This window comes from Podarcis bocagei (genome assembly GCF_964188305.1).
Source record: "Podarcis bocagei genome assembly, chromosome: 1".
Lineage (NCBI taxonomy): Eukaryota > Metazoa > Chordata > Lepidosauria > Squamata > Lacertidae > Podarcis > Podarcis bocagei.
Window position 1 is genome coordinate 133958770 of NC_138125.1, and position 24188 is coordinate 133982957.

At 43.2% G+C, this 24188-nt stretch overlaps 1 protein-coding gene and 1 long non-coding RNA gene across 3 annotated transcripts in view; one reads left to right on the top strand and one right to left on the bottom strand.

Annotated features, from left to right (window-relative positions):
• LOC308582358 overlaps positions 1-19167 on the top strand; it is a 102925-nt gene extending 83758 nt beyond the window's left edge. The window contains exon 2 of the long non-coding RNA XR_014005637.1: positions 12794-19167. This is a non-coding gene — a long non-coding RNA (uncharacterized lncRNA). The remainder of the gene's footprint in view (positions 1-12793) is intronic.
• INO80D (INO80 complex subunit D) overlaps positions 17658-24188 on the bottom strand; it is a 40249-nt gene continuing 33718 nt past the window's right edge. For both annotated transcript variants that reach the window (XM_081206398.1, XM_081206397.1), the window contains exon 11: positions 17658-21104. In XM_081206398.1, coding sequence (XP_081062524.1) covers positions 19933-21104 — 1172 coding nt within the window. In that variant the 3' untranslated portion in view covers positions 17658-19932. The remainder of the gene's footprint in view (positions 21105-24188) is intronic.

Sequence of the window (24188 nt, forward strand, 5' to 3'; positions counted from 1 at the left end):
TGTCAAGCTCAATGTTGTGGCTTTCCTATGAGTAGGGATGGGGGGAAAGTTCAATTCAGTTTGTGTTTGAAGGCGAACCTACGTCAATTCAAACATTCCAAAACAATAAGCAAACCAAAACTCAGCTATCATTCAAACTTAGCATTTCTACGGATTTTGCAATGCAGTTTTTCCAGCCAGGCAATGCAAGTGAAACTGTGCACGAAAATGCATATATTAGTGGAAATAACAAACGTTTGGGATGTTTAAGGGAAAAGTAAGGAAGCTTGCTTGACAGAAATGCATATATGTACCTATATATGTAAAGCCAAATTTTTGAATAAAATTGTGCATGTCGGAATAAAATTCGCTCTAAGGTGCTGGTGAATTTTCACAAGGCTTGGCTTGTTTGTTTTAATTGCAAACTGATGTGAAAATGAGGATAACTGAATTTAAGCCTGGAAAACTGAGAAACCGAGAGAAACCAAAACTGATAAATTCAGCCCTATCTGTGGTAAGGACTGTTTGGCATGGACTATCCTAAATCCCAGTGCAGCTGAGGGACCACAAGCAAGTGGGGCAGAAACTGATGAGTTCTGGGAAATTCACAATTGGATTTATGGTCTCTCCCATTCTGTCTTTTTGAGCACTTTTTGCTGCCCACATACAGTCACTTCAAAGGTGAAAAGGTTTAATGGGTACCAGTCAAAATTCAGCATGCGAAGAGCTTCGGATGCCAAAGTGGGGGGTAAAAGCTTGCATGTCTCCTCCTTCAGCATTTTCTCCCCTTTGTTTGGCCTGACCATGGGTAGGCAAACTAAGGCCCAGGGGCCGGATCTGGCCCAATCGCCTTCTAAATCTGGCCCATGGACGGTCTTTTTCCCCATAGGGTTTTTAATTTTACTTTGTTATAATTTCTGACTTTTTTTGCCTGTGTGCAGATCCACCTCAGTTTATATTTGCATCTCAGGCTGCCATTAAGAACATAGGTTTGGGGCTGGCATTATAAATCATTTAATTACCAACTTTATGATGGATTCTGCTTTTGTGTCATTAAGAGCAGCTGGCAGATAGAAATTTAGCAGGTGAAGTTTTTCCTTCAAAGAGAAAACACCATCACCTGCTTGGTTTCTGAACATCACGCAGCTCTGTACTTACTTCCCATTTGACAAAAAGTTTGTTGATGTCCACGTGAAAAAGAATTTGAAGGTCCTGGTGGACTAATACCACTGTTCCCTCACTTCTGACTACAACTAAACAAGAGAACCGGGTAAAAGAAATCTCTTCAAATGTTCATTAAGTACCAGATGGAGCAGTGCAGCTTTGAGTGCAGGCAGAGGCCTAGAGAAGGAATCCTAAAATGAATCTTCTCACAAATGGCCTCTGGAAATTCTCCACCTTATTTGTGGGCTGAGAATGTGGAGAGACTGGTTCACTGAATTTATGCAGGGGGAGGCTGTGGTGGCGACTTCTTGTCACCCGCACAGACATGGAACCCGGGGCATACCTATAGCTGTCAACCTACAGATTTGAAAATAAGGGACCAGCAGCCTCGAAAATAAGGGATCAGCAGCCAAAATAAGGGATTTTCGGAGCACAGGTATGTTCAACTTCTGAGCCCCTCCGAGCCAAAGGCAGAAAGCCCAGCCAGCAGCCAAACAAGCCTCAAGCGGTGGTTCCCACAGCGCAGCAACCCGGCAAAGGGGGTGCAGCAAGGAAAACCACCGTCACCTCTCCGCTGGGAAGCGCTGAGCAAAGGCGAGTCCCCAGGCAATGCGGCCGATTTGATCGGCACAAGGCATGCAAGCTCCACCCCCCAGTCGTTCTTAGACTCCTTATTGGGTGAGTAACGCAGCCAAGCAACACAGTTGGAGCCTCCCTCCTCCCTGGCCGGCAGGGAGGGAGGGAGGGAGAGGAGCTGCTTCCTTTGAAACCCGGGAAATTTAAGGGACATCATCAGTAAGGGACAGCAGCGGGACACGGTGCTGGGATAATGGAGTTTCCCGCCAAATAAGGGACGGTTGACAGCTATGGGCATACCGCCCCCCCGATGCGACGCCACTGGGGGGAGGCAAAACTGTCCAAGTTTCCTGGCGGTGGAATTTGCTATTAGAAGCAGCACAGCTTCCCTCCACCCCAAGGTTTAGGTGTTTTGGATGCTGCAAGCACCACCATTTTGCATTCTCCATACTGGCCTGGACCCAGCATCACTCCAGAGCATTCTGGGAAGAAAATGGCGGCTCACTGCCACCATCCCCCCTCCCCCAGCAAATGAAATAAACGGTGGAGGCGATTAGAACATTCTGCAAAATGGCTTTTTCCTAAGCAGATTGTGGGGGGAGAGAACCACACGTTTCCTCAGAAACATGTCTTCTGAGAACTTTCAGCTCACCAAACTGAAAAGCACAAAAGGGACAATCTGGAATGACTGTTGCTACTGGAGCACAATGCACACTAGTCCCAGGCAGAAATTGAAACACTCAAGATTGCACCATTCAGCAATTTGATTTCCAGTCCCCTCAAAATTTGATTTCTACCAGCACGAGCCCATGATGTTACAGAACGAACTTCGGCATAGCTAGAAATTTCATTCTAGGAGAACTCATTGAACTCTCAATTGACTTGTATGTCTGAATGACAGAGATAAATCTATCATTGGTCAACACCCAGTTACCTTTCAGAATAAACAGAGGCAGCAGCTACAGCTATACAGTGATACCTCTGGTTATGTACTTAATTCGTTCCAGAGGTCCGTTCAAACCTGAAACTGTTCTTAACCTGAAGCACCACTTTAGCTAATAGGGCCTCCCACTGCCGCCGCATGATTTCTGTTCTCATCCTGAAGCAAAGTTCTTAACCTGAGGTACTATTTCTGGGTTAGCGGAGTCTGTAACCTGAAGCGTATGTAACCTGAAGCGTATGTAACCCAAGGTACCACTGTACCAGATATGTGTTATGGCATGTGCGGACGTAGAATTATTTATTCTACCAAAAGGCTGTGGGGAGCTGGCAAAATTGCTCTCAAGGTTTTGGAATATGTTGCGGTGAGGATGGCAACTGGGCGAGCACTGTAAATTCAAGATCATTTTGAAACTTCAGCTCACTATCATACCAGAAATGTGGGGCTGCTGAAGTTCTGCAACAGGAAGGAGCTGAGCAAAACAGACAAGTCTGCATAATGTGTATAAATGTTTCAAGCGCTTTTATTCACCTGGGTTTTAAAAAGAATGTTCATTTCAGCCTTTTATAATCCCTCATGGAGTAAAAATGCCTCTTGCTTTGAACCACTATAGCTAATCTGCATTGTATTTCATGCTCCTGAGGTGAGCCCTTTGTGCAAGAACATAAAATTTGCCCACACATTTTCCAGGTTCTTCTCCTGAGGGCTAGAAATTTGGAGAAAAGCAAAAGAAAATAATGAAACCCCAAATCCTCAGGATTCTGTGAGGACTCCCGCAAGGGAGTTCGAGGCCACATACATAGGATTCTTTGATATAATCACTTACCAATGCATGCCTTGTACATTATGCATATTCTGAGCATTGCCATCCAAAGCAATACGACTGGCCTTCAAAGTAGCAGCTTATAAATCCTTTAGGTGAGGTTTTCACTCTAATAAAATAAACCAAGGCTACTTCACAGCAAGATTTATTAATACATCCAAAAGAAAGAAAGAAAGAAAGAAAGAAAAATCATTTTCTCACACTATATACAGATAATACATACCAGTGTTTTATACACATATTACATCCGTTTTTACACAAGAATATACATAAAAATGTAAACTTCTGTATACAAAAACCCTTAAACCAATTAAAACAAGGACCAGATAACCAAAGACCAATCTTATAATTTCATTGATTCTTTTTTTCTTTTCTCTTTTTAATGGGAATACAGTACATTCATTGAGAAGTAAGAGGAACATGTGGGTCTTCCAATTTAAAAAGCGCAAAGGGCAGCCTCGTGACCCACCTCTGGAATGCTGCCTTGGAACTTATGTTAAAATGCAGATTTCTAGCCATGCCGGAATTTTTCCAGGGATACAGGTGTTGTTCTCGATTGTTGTCCCCATCCACTCGTATTTAGATTAGGCATCGTATCTGCGGTTTCTGTGTGTGTGTGTGTGTGTGTATGCGTGCCACCTCAACTGAGTCGGTTCCCTTTAAACGGTTGCTTAAAGGTTTTCGTTGCTAAGAAAAACACAAATCAGCATGTGCTGGGATGGGAACCGATGGGCGTAGGCTGCTAATCCTTGCTACCATGCAGGAGTAACTCTGGAGGACATGTTAGCGTTAGCAAGCTGCACCACCCACAAGGCGCTGCTACCTCACTTTGCTTTTCCCACTGCAACGTCTTCCGTATTACAAGTGGCAGCCACAAAGCTGGTGTGTTAGGAGGCTTCTTCTGATATCAAGCTGTTAAGGACATTAGCTTTGAAATGACACAAATGCCCACTTTTTCAAGGACAACCTTAAGAATAGACGAGAGCACGCCATCCCTTAGTTTTCTGGCCAGCCCAATTACCGTATTTTTTGCTCTATAAGACTCACTTTTTCCCTCCTAAAAAGTAAGTTGAAATGTGTGTGCGTTTTATGGAGCGAATGCAGGCTGCGCAGCTATCCCAGAAGCCAGAACAGCAAGAGGGATTGCTGCTTTTCGACTTCCGGGTTGGCGCGATCGGGAAATGGCGGATTCCCTCCGAGCTCCGGAGGGAATCGGCTCAGCGGTGGATGGGTCTTTGCCGTGCCGGCGACACGGGGACCCTTAAAAACCGCAGGCGCGGAAGCCTGCGGACTGAAGACTCGGCGGGTGCCTTAAGCGCCCCCCCTGATTCGCAATGAGCCTTTTTAAAGGCTACGGAGGGGATACAGGGGACGGCGTGGCACTGAGAGTCGACCGCTACCGCCGCTGAGCGAAGCCGCGAGCCATAACTGGAGAGCGCTGACTTCCTTCCTTGAAATTCGGACTGAAAAAAGAACCCGTGAGTAATTTGGAACTGAACTTTAAAACTTTTACCTTTTGAATTTGAGACGACCGGGGGGTGTGCTAAAAGGAAGTCCCCACCCCCCCCCTTGCAGACGATCCAGAGCAACGAAATAAGAACTAAGCTGGAGTGCCTACCCTGTAAAGGGTGAGTTTTAAAAAGACAGTAACTTCCAAGATTTAGAAAGGTAAATTTGAGCAGGAGAGTGGAGTGTTGGAAGAGTCTTTGTTTTGTGGTAAACAACCCTCCCTCCCGGGCCCGGGAGCGACCTGCTTTGGAGCCTGTATAGAGGAGCAGAATTTGACAGCTGTCAAAAGCTGTCAAATGGACTATTAATAGTGAAAAAAATTGCTGTTTAAGACCTCTCCGGATTAAAAGGAGTTACAATTGAACTAAAATTTTGAGAAACAAAGAAACAATAATAGGACAGAGGATTGTTGGAGAAAAGGTTACTCAGTAACCAGATTCCCTCTAGGGGGAATTCTGTGGAATTACAATGGCTGTGGGTGGAAAGATACTGAGAGAAATCGAAAGAATGTTCTCACTGGTGGGAACCCTACAGGAGCAGACTACAGCTATGAGTAAACAATTGACGACCTTGGATTTGGAAACAAGTAGTTCTGCTGAAAGTAATGAGGGCCTGAGTGAGAAAGAACCCACAGCTGAATTTGAAACAATAAACAAAGAAGAGGAGAAGACAAAACAAGAAAGAGAACAAGTTATCTGGGAAAGTACTAACCAGAAGCCGACATCTGGAGAACACAAGCAAGGAGACTATTGGATTATATCCACTCTAAGCCTACGAAAGATACAGAAGATGAAAGTGGAGGCCCTGGGACTTTATGGAATTCAGGAGCTCGAAATAAAGAAGTACAATTGGGGCCTCCACATAGACTTTGATTTTGACTATCAGCAAGACTTAGGCCTTGTGGAAATTCCTCAGCAGTTGCCTTTAAATATGGGAAGAGACTATGGACTGATTGGATTGATTGTTAAGGAAATCTTTCGAGACTCGATGACAGACAAAAAGGACTACCAACAAAACCGGCGGAGAGGGACTAAAAGAGAATTGAGAGCCTCGGATATCCGGAATCCAGGCTAAAAACTGTTAATTTGGACATGTCTCGGGAAAGGACGCAAAGCGGGGAGGGGAGGGAGGGAAGTATCAAATTTAAACAACACTCAAGACCAGGGGGTTTAGTATTAAGAAAATTATGTAAGAAAAAATGAGAAATCGAGGGAAGAGAATTGGGGTCCAACTTAGGGAAAATTTATTTTTGTTTTTTATAAAAGGACTAATATTAAGATGGAAGAAATGCCAACTTGCTGACATAAGTTTGGGAATAGGGATGCAGGGGAGGGGGTGGGGGGAAGTCAAGGACTAGGGTTAGAAAATAAGATTTTCGGGAACTATTCTTGTTCGTTGTTTTTTATGTTTGTTTTGGTGTGTTGTTTGTGTTTATATAAAATGTGAAAACCCAATAAAAATATTTAAAAAAAAAAAAAAAAAGAGGGATTGCTGCTTTCACTGCGCAGCGATCCCTCTTGCTGTTCTGGCTTCTGAGATTCAGAATATTTTTTTTCTTGTTTTCCTGCTCCAAAAACTAGGTGCGTCTTGTGGTCTGGTGCGTCTTATAGAGCAAAAAATACGGTGTTTGATGACTTCCTCCATTCCAGCTTCATCTGGATTGCAAAGGTATTTTGGCTTCGAACGGCTCAAACCGGCCGTGCTTTAAGCATATGTTCTTAAATCCCCACCCCTCCCATTCTGTACCTGAACACGCTCGTTCGTTCCGTTTGGACATAGGGAAAGAAAGCTACATAAGAGGATGGTGTAGAAAACGGGCCCAGAAATTCTTAGAAACGGTTCTCACTGAAGAACTTTGAATAAAAAGTATGACTCATTTCCAGACATTTCTTTGTAAAAAATAAAAAAGTCGCACCCTTGAAAGGGATGTTAATTGCGGTAGAACAATGAGGCAATATTGTTTTCCTGTAGAGGCATCAAAATATGCCATCTCCTCAGTGAAACCAATGCTAATAAATGCGCAAGGTATACATTGATGGAAGCATGCCGGTTGTAGGAAAATTTGGAGGGAAACTCTTCACAGCAAAATGCAAATCTTTACAATTTTAAAAATAGGGTTCAAATGAAAGGCAATTTATTACAATCAACAGGATCCCACACTAAGAAACAGGCACCTTCCCTTTTGACACCAGGCAGCATTTAACAAATCAAATTCCTTGTTAAGAGACAATTTCAAATGGCTTTTGATAATCATAAATATTTTCTTCTTTCATTTATGACATATAACTGCAACTGCGGCTTGGCTACTCCAGAAGGGACAGCATTTTGCTAAATGTCAGAATTGGACCAAAATCCACATAAAACATAGCTATAATCTCATGTATTCATGAATTTAGAATGAGATTGGGGGGGGAGGGAATTGCATACATATATATTTATGCCCTGAAATAGTGTGTTTTTTATATATACATATACAAATACAGAAACATTTAGCCCTACAATATTGACTCTTTTGTTGCGCATGGACACAAGGGGATGTCGGGGGCCAGAAGTTACTTTTAGTGCTGGGGGGGTGGGATACAGATTATATGGGAAGCCCTGAGCATTGAAGCCCAGAAATGTAAAGGGGTAATTGTACTTCGGAAATGGTTATGAATTTTAGTGAGATTTATGTGCTATGGAACGGGCTCGATTGTCTATTGAGAACTACAGAAATCCAATTTAGAGGTGATTTTTCCATGACTGTTTGGCTCAACATTTAAAGCTTAAGGTGAATTACATCTGGCTGCGTAGGGAAGTGGTCCATTGGAGAGCCAACACAACCGAGCTCTCCTTTCTGCATGCATCCTTTGTCATGTGCTGAAAAATAAAGATGGATAAGCCAGGGACCACTAGGATGAGACCTGCTGTAATGATGTATTCTGAACCATCCCTGACCTGCTTTGTCCTTTTGGCCATGCGAACAGGTCTTTAGTTTAAAACCAACACAAGAGGGTCTAATATGAAGAACATATTTGCAGACAAGCAGCTGTGTCACACTAAACTGAACCATATTAAACATCAATGACCCAGACTTTATATTGCCTCCATTCAAGGTGGAATTTCAGGTCAACTTCCAACATCCCAAGCAATGTATTTAGTAGGTAACTGTAAGAACTGGGAATTTTATGGACTATATGACATTGGCCGAGATGACTGGCAGAATCCGTGATCAGGGGAAAGAGACGGCGGAAGAAGATTGGAAGAAATTTAAAATTTATCTTAAGAACTATTATAAAATAGATGAATGTTAAAATGTCGAGGTTTTGAGAAAGAAAAGGAGATTACAGCGACAAAAGATTAAGTTAAAGAAAAGAATAAGAAGAAATATATTTGATAAAATTATTTAGGATTTGCTGAAATAATTTTGGAAATTGGGATGTAGAAAGGGGAGGTTTGGGGGAGTCCGAGAAGTGAGGGATATGAAAAAAAGGTTATGAAATTATGCATGTTTGTTTGTCTTTTTATTTGTTTGTACTGTTTATAAAAATTTTGTAAAACCAATAAAAAATTTATAAGAAAAAAAAGAACTGGGAATTTTAAGAGGAAAAAGGCTGCCCTCTTGCACGCCCTGAAGAAAACAAAAGGGAATATAGAAACAATATATATATATATATATATATATATATGCTTTCGTAGATTTTCGTAGCTCTGTTCTAGTAACAAGAAGCCGAAAGCACCAGCCTGAAGATGACGAGTGAGACCTCGTCGAAACGTCGCCTAGACACCCCAACTCTTACACGGGAAGACACCCGAAGACACCAAAACCTACATATATATATATATATATATATATATATACACATACACACACACACACACACACACACACACATATATATATATATATATATATATATGGGTTTATTTATGCTTTGGCATAATAAGCCAACAAGACATATGCTTTGAAAATAAAAAAAAGTTGATTGGTTAAAGTGACTGGCTTTAAAATTAGCTGCTTTAAGAAAGGAGTAGCAAGACTGGACTTACCGTATTTTTTGCTCAATAAGACTCACTTTTCCCCTCCTAAAAAGTAAGGGGAACTGTGTTTGCATCTTATGGAGTGAATGCAGGCTGCTCAGCTATCCCAGAAGCCAGAACAGCAAGAGGGATTGCTGCTTTCACTGCACAGCGATCCCTCTCGCTGTTCTGGCTTCTGAGATTCAGAATATATTTTTTCTTGTTTTCCTCTTCCAAAAACTAGGTGCGTCTTGTGGTCTGGTGCGTCTTATAGAGAGAAAAATACGGTAACTTGGACTATACTGAGTGGAAGCTCCTGTCTGGTTTGTCAGGACAGGGCCAGGGCCAGATGAAAGAGGGGGCAGTGAGGGAAGGGCCAGAGCTATGGAAAAGGAGGGGGGGAATCTGGAAAATAGCTTAGAGGGCTTTCATATTAGAAACAAAAGCAAATACAAAAAGAGAAGTCCATGCTAACAAAAGGGGTGGCCATCAAGCAGTAGTATTAAGTCATCCCAAACCCCTCAAATGGAACTACAATTTCGGCTTTCTACACGTAGAGCTTTATCCCAGACACATACTCATTGTAACATATCTTGTATATGTGTGCCGCATGTATATCTAGCATGTGGACACAAACCTGCACACATCTATAGAACTAGAAGTCTCACATTCATATTATCTTTTCTACATGGAAAGGGCAATTCCACATTCAGCGAAGTGCTGCCACATCTGATATACAACTCTCTGTACACGTATACACAAAAGGAGTCTACACTTCCCCATAAATAAATTTACTCTGGTACTTCCCGTGTTCTCCAACTCACAGGAAGCAAAGACCATAAACAACCCCACGTTTCCTCTTCTCGCTGCATGCATATGTACAAGGAATATGATGTTCATAAAAATAATTGGGGGGTGGGGTATTGGAAGGGGGGTAATCAGGCTTAAGAAATATATATCTCCTGTTCTGCAATGAAATCTGTCCTCAGAAACCCTGTAATATACATGTGTGTATGAAGAGTAATTTGGGTGAATGGAGATATTTTAATGACATGATTTTCACAGCACCAGAAACTTGCAGCATAGAAGGCATAGCTGTTTTCAGCTTGGGTGTTACAGTTTTGTGTATCCAAATGAGAAAGGGACTGAGCGAAAATGGTTTGGGTCTCTTGCGCACAATTTTTAAGGACGGTGGAGATGCCTTACAGTCATACCTCGTGTTGCGTTAGGTTCATGTTGCGTCTTTTCGGCTTGCGAACGCGGCAAACCCAGAAGTGTATACTTTCGGGTTTCACTGGGCACGTGTGCACAGAAGCGTTCTGCACGTTTCGCACATGCGCAGAAGTGCTCTATCGCGCACGTGCGCAGAAGCGGCGCTCTAGTTATGGACTTTTCAGGGTGCGAACGGCACCCCGGAACGGATTGAGTCCGTAACTAGAGGTACCACTGTATTGGCTGCCTGCTAAGTGAAACTAGCAATGTCAAAAATGGGCCTTGGGAAGCACTTTTCCTCCCCACAATCTCCCTACTCTCTAGAGTGACCTTCTACATCCTTCTACAGCACTTAAGCTATCTGTCAGCACATAAAGAAGCTGTGTTTCCACAAAACACTAGACCATAATTCATTCTTACACGCACGATCCCCAGGCGTGGCTGCTTCCTTTCCCCCTTCTGGCACAGCCGAGAGTAAATGATCAGAGGTATTTGATTCCACTTTCAACAAACTGTGATTTGTCATCATTTCTGAACCTGGACAAACCACGGTTAGCATATAGTTAATGCAACAAGTCGGTTTCAGACCGTGTCTGAAGTAGTCGGACATGCACTCTGGAGTTTTAAGAAGGCTGATTTCATAAAGTTTAAGGAACTACGAGGTGAAGTCCTGTGGCCAGAAATACTCAAAGAGAAGGGAGTCCAATATGGATGGGAGTTTCTTAAAGGTGAAATGTTGAAGGCACAAAGGCAGACAATTCCAACAAGAAGGAAAAGTGGGAGGCAGCTAAAGAAACCAGTATGGCTGCATAAGGAGCTTAGAGATGAGAGGAGATTTAAGAAGGGCATATATAAGAAGCGGAAGAAAGGGGAAATCACAAATAAGGAGCAGCCAACAGTTACAGGATGAATGTCACGCAGGCTCAGAATGAGCTCAGGCTTGCAAGAGAGGTTAAAAATAACAAAAATAACATTTATTTGCTATTGGGTGACAGAGAGAAGGTGGAACTGCTCAACATCTACTTTGCCTCTGTCTTGACCCAAAAGGAAAGTGATGCCCAACCTGGTGACAACAGAATAATGTAAGGAGGGAGCTGCAGCCCAAGATAGGAAAAGAACAGGTGAGGTCCCTGCAAAATGGAAGCAGGCAAATGTTCTTCAAAAGGGGGGAGGGTGGGGAGAAGACTACCAACCAGTGAGCTGGCCATCGATACCAGGAAAGGTTGCAGAACAGATAATTGAACAGTCTTTGAGCACTTAGAAAAGTATTCTGTGATTACTAAGGCCCAGCATGGGTTTCTCAAAAATAAGTCATGCCAGAAGAATCTCATTTCTTTTTTACAGAGTTGCATGTTTGGTAGATCAGGGGAATACTATGGATGTAGTTTATCTTGACTGCAATAAAACTTTTGACCATATTCTTGTGGAGCCATTGGTAAAATGTAGACTGGACAAAGTAACTCAGGTGGATTTGTAGCTGATTGACTGACTGAACCCAAAGCGTGCTCAATAATCGTTTCTCGTCATCCTGGGGAAAAGTGACAAATGCAGTGCCGGACAGTTCTGTCCTGGGCACACTGCTCTGCAACATCTTTATAAACAACTTGGATGAAGGAATTGAGGGGATGTACAGTGGTGCCACGCAAGACGAATGCCTCGCAAGACGGAAAACTCGCTAGACGAAAGAGTTTTCCGTTTTGGAGGTGCTTCGCAAAACGAATTTCCTATGGGCTTGCTTCGCAAGACGACAATGTCTTGCGAGTTCCTGCTGGTTTTTTCCCCTCCCCGCCCCTTTTTCTAAGCCGCTAAGCTGCTTATCAGCTGATCCGATCAGCAGATAAGCCGCTAAAAGCCACTAAAAGCGCTAATAGCGCTAATCCGCTAATCCGTCAATGGGCTTGCTTCGTAAGATGAAAAAACCACTAGACGAAGAGAATCACAGAACGGATTCTTTTCGTCTTGCGAGGCACCACTGTACAACCAATTTGCAGATGGCATTGAACTGGGAGGGGTAGCCAACGTGCTGAAGGCAGAATCGGGATTTCAATAGGGACAAATGTAAGGGTCTACACTTAAGCAGGAAGAAGCAGCTCACACATATAAGCTGGGGGACACCTGGCTTATTTAGGAAAAGGATCTAGGGGACCTTAGGGGACCACAAGCTTAACATGAGTCAACAGTGAGGTGCAGCAGCAGCAAAAAACAAAAAACCCTAATCCTATTCTAGGTGGTGCATCCCAGATCAAGGGAAGTAATAGTTCTGCTCATTTCTGCCTCCACACTTGGAATACTGTGTCCAATTCTGGGCACCACAATTTAAGAAGGATGTTGACAAGCTGGAATGTGTGCAGAGGAGGGTGACCAAGAGGATCAAGGGTTTGAAACCAAGCCTTATAAGGAACGAAGAGAATTGGGTACTAAGCCATCTTCAGATATATAAAGGGCTGTCACATGGAGAATGGAGCAAGCTTGTTTTCCGCTGCGTCAGAACAATGGCTTCAAGTTACAAGAAAGGAGATTCCAACTAAACATCAGGAATAACTTTCTGGCAGTAGGAGCTCTTTAACAAGAGTAATGGATTCCCTTGGAAGATGATGGACTCTCCTTCCTTGGAGGTTTTCAAGCAGAGGTTGGATGGCTATCTGTCATGGATGCTTTAGCTGAGATTCTGGCATTGCAGGGGCTTGGACTAGATGACCCTTGGGGCAGAGGGGTCCCTTCCAATTCTACAGTTCTGTGATTTGATGGTTCATAATTCTGGTTTGATTAAATAGATAATACTTACTCTCATTCCAGATTTGAACATTGGCCAGTAAGTCAAGATATAAGTAAGTATTTTGCCCAGGCACATAGCTCCTCCCTTCCAATTTATTGGGGGTTTGTCATTGACCCAGTTCAGATGTCTGTATCTCCATAAGCCAAGATATGAATGTTTTTGTCTGCATCCACAGCCCCATTAATTTTTTCTTCAAGAAGACTAATTAAGCATAGTTTCCTGCTTCATTCAAACTGGAAAACTACGGTTATTAGCTTCAGAACAAGCCAGGATCCTAAACCCTCTCTAGACCATGGTTTAACTCCTCATTTGTTCTGAAGCTGCTAACAATAGTTTCTCCATTTGGACAAAACAGTAAACTGAGGTTAATTAGAACCTTCCTGGTATGGTTGCTTAATCTGTGGAACGAAACGTCTGTGTACATGGGCAAGAGGCCTGTTCATTTCTTGGCTTATTAAGTCAAGATATGATCGTCCCAATCAGATGATTTACAAACTGCAGTTAGTTGAAAATGGAATCAGGTGCTTCCAGCCTTGTTCTTGTGTCTGTGATGGAGGAGAAGAGAGCTAGATCATACACAAAATGTTAAATTACAGTTTAGCGTGACACGCAAACCACATGTTTGTGTTTAGTGATACGTGCAAACCACATGCTTTTTTGTGGTTAAGGCTATCTGCAGTTTCCTTTAAACTAGAAAGGGTGCCTAGTGAGTTTGAGAACCTGGCTCAAGGCAAATCCTGGATGTGCCTTAACAGTGATCAGTACTGGTGCTGGCAAACTGCTTAAATGCTATGAAAGGAGGTGAGGCACGCAACTTTTCTCCACGATGGGATGTGTCGGGGGAAAGAAATGTGCACAGTCTTCTGCAAACCATGGTTAGCAAGGAGCCAGAGTTACACCCACATTGGCCCAAGTAAGAATTCCAGTCCCCTCAAATTATCAGTAACTAAGTGGGTTTCTTTGGGATTGAAAGTAGCATCAGTCCTGTATAAAAGCCCCAACCAAACATTTTTCAGACACTTTATCTCCTTCTGAAATACACTATATAGAGCTTTGATGTGAACATCTAATATGGAGACAAAAACCCGTCTACCATGAGGGTTCAAAATAATCTGATAACAAGGACAGTGTTTAAAAACGGGAGGAAGAAAACTCTAGAACTACCCTGAAGTAGTACAGCAGGTTCCCATGGCTGACATTCCCACTAGATATATATCCATTTTAAATTCTCCTTCATCAGCGCACGCTTTATTTAATCTATAGCTGTAAAAGGCTGTCTTGGAAAAATGGCATTTTCTGTCATTTAAACGGGGCTCAATGCAGTTGGGAGTCAGAGATTAAAAAACAAACCAAGCAAACGAGCAACATGATATCAGAGTTAGCCTTGGAACAGAAAACTGTATGTAGTTTGGTTATTTGAACAACGGTGAGCACGAGAGGAGCTCCCAACTAAGTGATCACATTTCCACGATATATTCTATCACCCCTCAACTACTTTTCTCTTTACAAAGCAAAACGAAAACAAAAAAGCCCCGTAACCTACATACAATATACACATTCATGTATCACACATACAGTTCCCCCAATGCATATTTTGTGTGTATACAGTAAACATACGTGCACAAAAGATACCTAAGTTCTATTTATAAGTCACAGTGGGAATTCCTTTGAGAGGAACGGAGGGGGGGGGGGATTTCCTGAATAAGACACTGTGGATCCCTAGATTTTTAACATTTCAACCTTTGAACTTCCAACTTGCAAAGCTAACTGGAAATGAATCTATTTCAAGGTCAAGGGGAAGGGAGTCTTACAAACTTGGTTTGCAATTCCCAGCTGCAGTAATTGGATTTCAAATTTGATCTACTTACCCTGTAACTAAAAGCACCTAACCATCATAGGTACAAACTACAGATAAATTATTGCAGAATAACAAACGTCCTCAGAGGAAGAATATATGGGTCAAGAAGGGTTTTATGTTTTGTCAATGCGAGATACCATTTCCCCCCCCCCCCTTATATGTTTTAGATTTTATTTATATATTTATATCTGCAAGGTAGCAAAGAATAGCTGTACACCTTGACACGGCAAAGTTCCAGTGTAAAAAGGTGCTTCGTTGAGGGTAAGGGCAAATTGTTCTTTTAAAAAAAAAAATGTGTATAATTTCATAGCTATTAAAACACATATGCAACATAATTCATTACACTCAATAGCTTTTTAGTATAAAACTTATAATTTATGAGGTGATGTTAATAGCATAAATTAATATACCTTTTCTCTTAAAAATCTACAATAAGTATTCTGAACACACATGGTGCAGGCAGGGAGGAAGGGGAAAGGAGTGTTCTTAAATAAAAGCTTAAAGCTAAGCATTATGGGATGGGGTGGGGGAATATTTTGTACGGTGGACTTGAGCACAGCTTCCACAAGAGAACAGCCACCAGGCCATGAGACCCAGAAACGAATTCACTTTCTGGTGTTCATGCTTCGATGACGCTCTCCTGCAAAAATTTCTTCTTCGCAACTACTTTTATTTTAACTGCCTTTATTTCCACAAGGAATCCCTGAGACATGCCCAAAACTGGACAGTGATAATCACCATTCAGAGAAACTGGTTCAACCCTCTTCCCTCAACAGAAACGAGATACTCCTTAGCATAACACAACTGACCATCTTTTCCAGGCTGGGTCCATTTCCTAGTTTGTTTTCTTTTAAGATGCTAAAATCCAGGAGTGAGCTGCACTGTCTTTTTGACAACACAGATTTGGGAACAATGAATGTGGGGTTAAAAAAATTGGGGGCCCACCAACCAACAAGACGGGGAAGACACACCAGCAGACCAAGTTCAATGTATTAATCCAGCTCATACAATTTAAGAGTGTGTGTGTTTATTTGTGTGTGTGCGCGCGCATGAACACATACATGCATGTGTGTTATAAGGGGTTAGAAAGGAGGAGTTGCACTGAATTGCTATTTTTCTCTTTTTTTCAGCCCTGAGTTTTCTCACTCTAGTTCTCACATTCTAGGAAAGATATTTCATAATTATAGACTGTGTGTTACAGACTTTCCTTATGCTGCCCTCCAGTGGCAATGCAAAGCTGGTTCCTTTCTTACGCATTACCACGTGTTCTTAGTTCTAAACTGGAAATCTACAATGTACACAACCAAAACAACAGGGTTCACGCAGCAGATTGCTCACAACAGACATAAAATAAAGCAAGTCAATAAGTTCTTACTTTCAAACCTGGATATCAAGAGGAGAGAACCACCGGTTCTACCTCTTTCTTTTTCTTAATGCATAAAATACTAGCTTACACAAACAGTAGGTGTGTTAAACGTTACTATTTGTCTTTGTTCATAAGGCAGGGTTTATTGACAACCAACAAACAGTTAAGCATCCTGGAATAAAGATTTGGGGAGGAGAGTTCATACAAGCACCACACCTTAAGCAGGCATTCTTTTCAAGCGATTTCATTAAACTTTCTGAAATGAAGTCCCTGAGGGACATTCCTACTTTACGGGGAAATTACTTTTAGAGGATTTTATCCTCGCACATCATCTTGCTTAACCACATATGGAAACATCATGTTCTCTATTAATGAAAACCATGTCATGACACTCGGTGCGATCAAAACTCCTTAAAAGAAAATGAATTCACAAGAACAAGAGATGTGAATTAAAAGCGAAGAGTCATAAACTGAATTTTGCTAGGAACCCTGAAAATTCCAGCCTCTTAACAATACAGATTATAAAGAAATTATCCATGCAGTACATTTGTGGCCCACAATTTAACTACGTGAGAACAAAAGGGCGATGTTTTGAAAGGGAGGGATTAGAAACGTAAGCAGCATTAGGAAAATGCAATGGAGAAACAGGATCTGCTGCAAGACACTTTTGACACGAACAGTGGTGTTTCCTTAAGGGAAATATGGAAACTGTAATAGCCTGCTGTGAGATCAAAACAGGGACCTGCACTTCCAAAGCTGACTTGATTATAGTCTCTCTTCCGCCTAGATGTGTACCTGCCGTAGCCTTGTGCATTTTCCCACTATGTCACATGGAGAAGGCTGGCGTCTTTGTGTTAAGTTATGCATGCAGGACTTTGCCCTGAATGTGAGCAAGAACCACGCTGGCTTCTTTTTAAAGACAGGCTGTGAACATCACTGAGAAGGAGCAGAAAGGTTTGCTGCAAATTTTGCAACTGGTCTGTTTTGCACTCCCAGCCTGTGCATTTTGCCTTCTGGCAGCAACCCCTCAAACTGCGTGGAATGTGGTCTCGGAAGGTCCCCCAAACTTTAAGAGGCTGCAACAGGCATGGGGAGGCTGAAAAGCCCTTGCACATGCCCAGAAGACATCAGTCTTCAGATCCCAATCATTCTGCCGTATTTTCAGGTACTGGAATAATATAGCACCAAATGATATTTATAAAGAGGAGTTTTGTAGTTTGCCAAACCAATTTACTTTCCCGTTGGAGCTAATCACTTGTTCAATTTGATTGGAAACAAAATGAGGGAACTGAACGGGGCTTTCTCCCCCCCCCCTCTCCTATTTAGCACAAAAGCCAGGGGGTTTTTTGGAGGGGGGGAAATCATTTCACAATACATTGTGCACTAAAGTAGAATAAAGAAAAGGCTTTCCTTCATCTCGTTAACTGGCTTAAAACAGATACATTACAAATATAATTTGGAACACACTTAGATGTTTATTATACAGTTCAATTTCAAATGCAGGGAGGGATTTCACAAGGTTAAAAAGCATAAAAATGTCTTCCAGCAACATGTACTTTTATTTCCAGGGGCAAACTCCCTGATCCTCTCAAAATAATAAGCACAGCTTTTTAAAAGAAGGCAATAGTTCAAATTTATGGGATTCAGACAGGCAATTCCTGGAACCCTCCCCTGCCCAAAGGTCTGGGAGAAGGAGATGCCTGTACCAGATTCTCACTTGAGCACCATTTGAAAGCGGAATAGAAAAGCTAGACAGGAAACAACTGCTTCAGTCACAAAGAGAAAGTTGAGCTCCCTCTTCATCCCCCATAGAAGCCCAATTAAAATACTCTACTAGAGTGTGCCTTCTTCTCTCTTCGTATCTTTTTAAATATATTATAAAAAGTAGATGGAATTATGTACAGTCCAAACCTCTTACCATAAAATATAACAAAGCCCTGCTCTTAGGAGTAGATGGCCTTTCCGTCCATGTCTACTCCAGAAAACAAGAAATGATTGCAAGGACTGGCCTCCACTGAGCAGAACTGGACTCCATGAGAAATAAATGGCATAATCTACTTTTCTTTTGAGAATCAGCACAGCTACAAGCCTTGCTTAAGGGGGGGAGAAGCAGCAGAGACCTTGTAGCTTGCTTGATAAAGAATTTTTTGTGGGGGAAGAAGTCCTTATTCTGACAAACTCCTTACAGTTTGATTGCTGTGGATCTTCAGGGGGCATGAAGTGATAACAGTAGAATCTCTGACTTTGAAAATGTATTTATTAGCAAGACCACTGATTAGAGATAGGAGAACGCCAGCACTTTTCTTTTTTTTTCTATTAACTTCAGTAGCATGTGTTGTTTAGCATGCCTGTTCTTTCTTCCCAGACCTCACTCTGCACAAAAGATTTCTAAAAATATCTAAATATTCCTAAAGTATTACGGAGCACCGTAAGGGCTCACGGCTGCTGTAGGAATCCCCAGAAGCATCAAGTATCTGGAGACGGCTACAACTTTGTAAGATCACTCAGCAGTTCTGGTCTCACATTGGTTTGAGTGGGGAAAGGGGCCTATGACACAATTCTGCCAGTTTCGGCCAAGACTTGGCTGTGTTAAAAGTAACGCTCCATTGGAAAATGCCAACCCAACAACACTACTGTAATAATTGATCAGTTTTAGGAATTAGCATATGTTTTATCTGAGCAGGTACACCATTGCCATTAATTACAGTACTCAGTTCTGCTTTCTGTTCTACATACCAATGATATATATATTTTATTTAAAACTCCCCACCGTCATAGATACTCTGAACCAACAAGTACAATCTCATGTCCTACAAATTCATCCTTTCTTCCATCCAACCCAACTTCAAAAACCAAATTAGCTTGCAGTATGAACGGTCGCTGGTTTCAAGATGGTCTTTCAGAACAGGAAAGAAAGGGAGGGAAACAACCTGTCATTTACCCATCAAATACACGCACACACACACAAATACACACACAAACCCCTGCGCTCACAGAGAAGGTTAAGAGCCCAGTGTTAAGCTGACAGAATTAACAATTGAACTATGGTGTTGGTTTAAGTCTGCAGTGCCCAGTTACCAAATCAAAATGATAGCCCCCCTTTCATGCCATTTGCATTCTTTGAAATAAATCAGCTCCTCACCTCTTGCCCAGGTGCTCACGGGACTGGATACTCTGATTTGAGCCTTAGGAACTTGCATTAGTTATATTTGAGGTATCATCTCACTTTTGGGTCTAGAGTCCATTGTATCTAACTTCTCATTTATCAGTCTAAGGCAGGACTAGGGAGTCTGCGGCCCTCCAGAGTCGCTGGGACTCCTCCCAATTTGCACCAGCAGCAGGCAGGATGGCCAGTGGTCAAGGACTATGGGAACTCGAACGCAGCAACACTAGAGGGTCACAGATTCCTCATCTATGGTCAGTTACATCCGGGACCTGTGCTGTATTCTTTTATCTGGGATATTTAGCTGGCTAAGTATAACAAAATCTGAAAGGGGTAAATGAGCACCAATACAGAAACCAGCACGTAAGATCAAGAGAGCAGAGCAGAGCAATGGGGAAACCCTGGTCTGCACTGAATCCGGACTTTTTGCCCCCTCTTTTTGTTTTAAATTTAAACGAAGTCTTTAAAAAGGAGATGACAAAAACCAGGAAAAGAGAAGTGGGCCAGGGTGGGGTGAGAGGGAACGTAAGGTCCCCCCAACTGCCTGGATTTTGCAGACAGACGAGCTCAGCTGGAGGTGGTGAAGGGAGCAGATGCGTTATTGGTACTAGTAGCTGTGGCACCTGTTACTGTGAAGCCTGTGGGAGGCGCTATGGAGCTGTGGCTTGGCTGCAGGTCCTTGGGGATGCCGCTGTGGGAGCTCAGCTGGTGGCCAAAGGCGGCGCTGAACTGAGGGAGCTGTTGCTTTGGGGAGGTGGAGGCCATGAGTTCAGAGGACCCAGGGCCCATGCCGCTGAAACTGGTCTGCGGCAACCCCGGGAGCACGCTGGAGCTGTTGGGGGTGACGGTGGCAAAGGCAGGCTGCGTGGTCTCTGAGTGCGACGTGCTGGGTGGCGTGGACAGGGAGGTGGAGAGCAGGTGTCCGTCGGCACCGAGCAGGTTGCTGAACGGAGAAGGGTCGCCCAGGCTGACGGGGAGGCTCCCCCAGTGAGTTCTGGGGTTCACCACGCCACCAAGCGGCACCTCCAGCTGCGAAGGGAGCAGATGTTGTGCTATGATGGGCATCTCTGCGGAGAAGGTAGCTGCCAAGTTCTCGCCAGAGTAGGAGGCGCCATGAGGGGACGTGATATGGTCACTGTAGGGCGACGGCACATGCTCGCTGTCGTAATGGCTTCCATGGGGTGAGGAGTGTGAATGGTCACTGCTGTATTGCTGTCGTGAGGTGATTAGGTCGTCTGCCTTGCTTAGCAGCTGGGCAGGGTGTGGCCTCTGGGAGGCATGGCTGCCATCGTGAAGTCCTGGAAATTGTCCGGGGAAGGCTCTCTCCCCAAGCCCACTCTGACTGATCAGAGTGGCAGAAGTAAGGCCAACGTTGGCTGGGGCAGAGAATTGCCCCTGAATCTGCCCTGCCAGGGGCGTAGGTGGGTTGGATAAGGTAGCAGAGCGGAGCAAGCTATCATCCAGGTCCAGGCTAGAGAAATTCTCGTCATGCACTATACGCCCATTCAGCAGCTCACCTAGATCCGCATTGACTTCCCGGCTCAAGGACTGAATTCCTGAAGTTTCAGCACCCGTGGAGAACACCCCTATGCCTCTGTCCGATAGTTCTTGAACCGGCACGCCGTCTGTCTGTGTGAGCACTCCTATAGTACTCAGGCACTCAAGAGAAGTCACAGCCTGCAAGGCCCGTTCCAGCTCCTCTGCCTCTTCGGTCGTAGGGAGGAGGTCTCCATTTTTACCTGCGTTAAATTAAAGATATGTTAAGCAGTTGGCATACCTCTCTTAGGTGCATTCTTCCACAATTCATGCAATGTCTAGTATAACATCCAGTTTGACCTTTAAAGGTAAAGGTAAAGGGACCCCTGACCCTTAGGTCCAGTTGTGACCGACTCTGGGGTTGCGGCACTCATCTCGCTTTAATGGCCAAGGGAGCCAGCGTACAGCTTCCGAGTCATGTGGCTAGCATGACTAAGCTGCTTCTGGTGAGCAGCGCACGGAAACGCCGTTTACCTTCCCGCCGGAGCGGTACCTATTTATCTACTTGCACTTTGACGTGCTTTCAAACTGCTAGGTTGGCAGGAGCAGGGACCGAACAACGGGAGCTCACCCCGTCGAGGGGATTCGAACCGCCGACCTTCTGATCGGCAAGTCCTAGGCTCTGTGGTTTAACCCACAACAGCACCTGTGTGCCCTAGTTTGACCTTTAGCTGTTTATTTTTTTAATTAACTTTATATGTGAGTGCATGAATTTATTTCCAGCCCATTGGAAGTGTTACCAGCCTGTTAGCATGAACCTACATGTCATAGGGTGGCTGGAATGTATGTCTATCAAACAAGGCCATGTTCACGCAGACAGGTTGATTACTTGATGACTACAGCACCAAGTGGCAACTTGCATGTGTGAAAGAGCTGCCAAGGCAGAACTTTCATACCACTTCATTTTGCCTTAACAGCAGGCTCTGTTTCCGCCACGGCGTGCTGCAAGTCATCAAATGCATAAAACAAAATAAAACTGAGCGGTGCACATGCAAGCCCCTGGTCAGAAAACTTTATTACTGACAGGCAGGGCCTACCACAGTTCAGAAAGGAAGCTTAAGTGGGTTTAATACAAAGAAGAAAGCTCTCCCCTCTCAATTGACATTAAGATCTTCAGAGAATCATTTTGTTTTAGAGAGGACATTCTTTTAACTGAAAATGCAACAGATAAAAACAAGCAACATACATTGGAACATTATTTGTCAGGGCTATGTTTCTTCCATGGGATTGTTGCAAAAAATATGCAATATGCTATCTACTGAAGAATTTGGTATCCTGAGACTCTGTTGGATTTTTAAATGCTGAGGGGCACGCTATACAGAGCCTTACCTACATACTATAGTATAGGCCGTGATAAAGGATGGCCGTACGTGGACAGAGCTAAGATAACGATCAAAGACATAAATAAAGGAGTCATAGTAAAAGCCAGCAATAGCTCTAAGCAAATGTTTATGTGAAGTTTAACAACTGGCACTGGACCCCAACCAACAACTGCACGCTGGTTTGACATGCTTCTGTAAGGATGCAGGCACACAAACCCCCCAGTGTGAATATAAAAAAATTCCTTCCTGTAGCACCTTAAAGACCAACTAAGTTAGTTCTTGGTATGAGCTTTCGTGTGCATGCACACTTCTTCAGATACACTGAAACAGAAGTTGCCAGATCCTTCTATATAGTAGAGAAACCGGTAGGAGAACACTTCAATCTCCCAGGACATTCTATACAAGATCTCAAAGTAGCTGCTTTACTACAAAGGAATTTCAGAAATAGACTGGAAAGAGAAGCTGCTGAATTGCAACTCATTACCAAACTTAAAACCATGGAGAGACCGGGTCTGAACAGGGACATTGGATTCTTGTCTCATTATACATGACTAGGCCATTTCTCACCTTCTCACCCCTTGCCTTTTCCTGTAAGACCTATTACAGTCGTTAAGAGTCGTCAACAGGCTCATCTCAGCTATCTGCCAATCTCCCATTCCCACCACCCTTCTGAGTAATACCCCTCCCCACCTTCTCACTATATAGAAGGATCTGGCAACTTCTGTTTCAGTGTATCTGAAGAAGTGTGCATGCACACGAAAGCTCATACCAAGAACTAACTTAGTTGGTCTTTAAGGTGCTACTGGAAGGAATTTTTTTATTTTGACTATGGCAGACCAACACGGCTACCTATCTGTAACTGGAACCCCAGTGTGAGTAAGCCATAATCTCACAATCTATACATCGGAAGTTCAATTTACATGGATGTTGTGGTTTGGACCTACTTCTGTTGGGCTCACTTCAACTTCTAGCCCCAGTCCTATTAACTTCGTTGACCACAGTGGAATGATATGTGATGTGTAATGAAAGAGGAAAAATCCCTATGCTGCAATATAATCATCATCATCATCATCATCATCATCATCATCATTTTTTATTTATACCCCGCCCATCTGGTTGGGTTTCCCCAGCCACTCTGGGCAGCTTCCGACAAAAGATTAAAAATGATACTGGACTGCTCATATAAGATATTTCCAGATTGGGAAAGATTTATTATTATTATTCATAAATGGGTCAGAGAGAGGTGGAGATGCTCAGCTGTTTCTGGAATTGTACACTGCCTGCATTTGTCTCTGAACTGCTTTTATTTATTTATGTAGTATATTTAGATCCTGCTCTTCCAACGATGCCCTTCAGGGCAACTGATAATGAAAAAATAAAAACATGCAATGAAAACCCTCAATAAAATACACAGAAGGATTAAAAAAAAGAGCATGTTAAAATTGTATTAACTGATGGTTAAAACGGGCTTGTAAAATGAAAACGGGATGGTATTGAAGTAATGGGAGAAAAAGAAAACACGAGGAGCCTCCAGATTTGCAAAGACAAGGCACTGCAGCTAAAAAGTCCCTGTCCTTAGTCACCCCCACCTTAGTTCAGAAAGTGGGCAAGGGAGGAAAATACCCAGATAAAAGACTGTTGTTCAGATAGTTGAGTAACGCAGCGTGGAATTGTTATGTTTTTAGGCAGTGGAGCAACATGGACAAACACTCCTGGATTTTTCAGTTCATAATGTAGGAAGCTTGGTCTTTTAAAAGTTAATTTACCATATTTTTCGCTCTATAGGACGCACTTTTTCCCCTCCAAAAATGAAGGGGAAATGTGTGTGCGTCCTATGGAGCGAATGCAGGCTTTCGCTGAAGCCTGGAGAGCGAGAGGGGTCGGTGCGCACCGACCCCTCTTGCTCTCCAGGCTTCAGGCAGCTATCCGCAAGCCTTTGGAGCGCTCCGAAGGCTTGTGGATAGT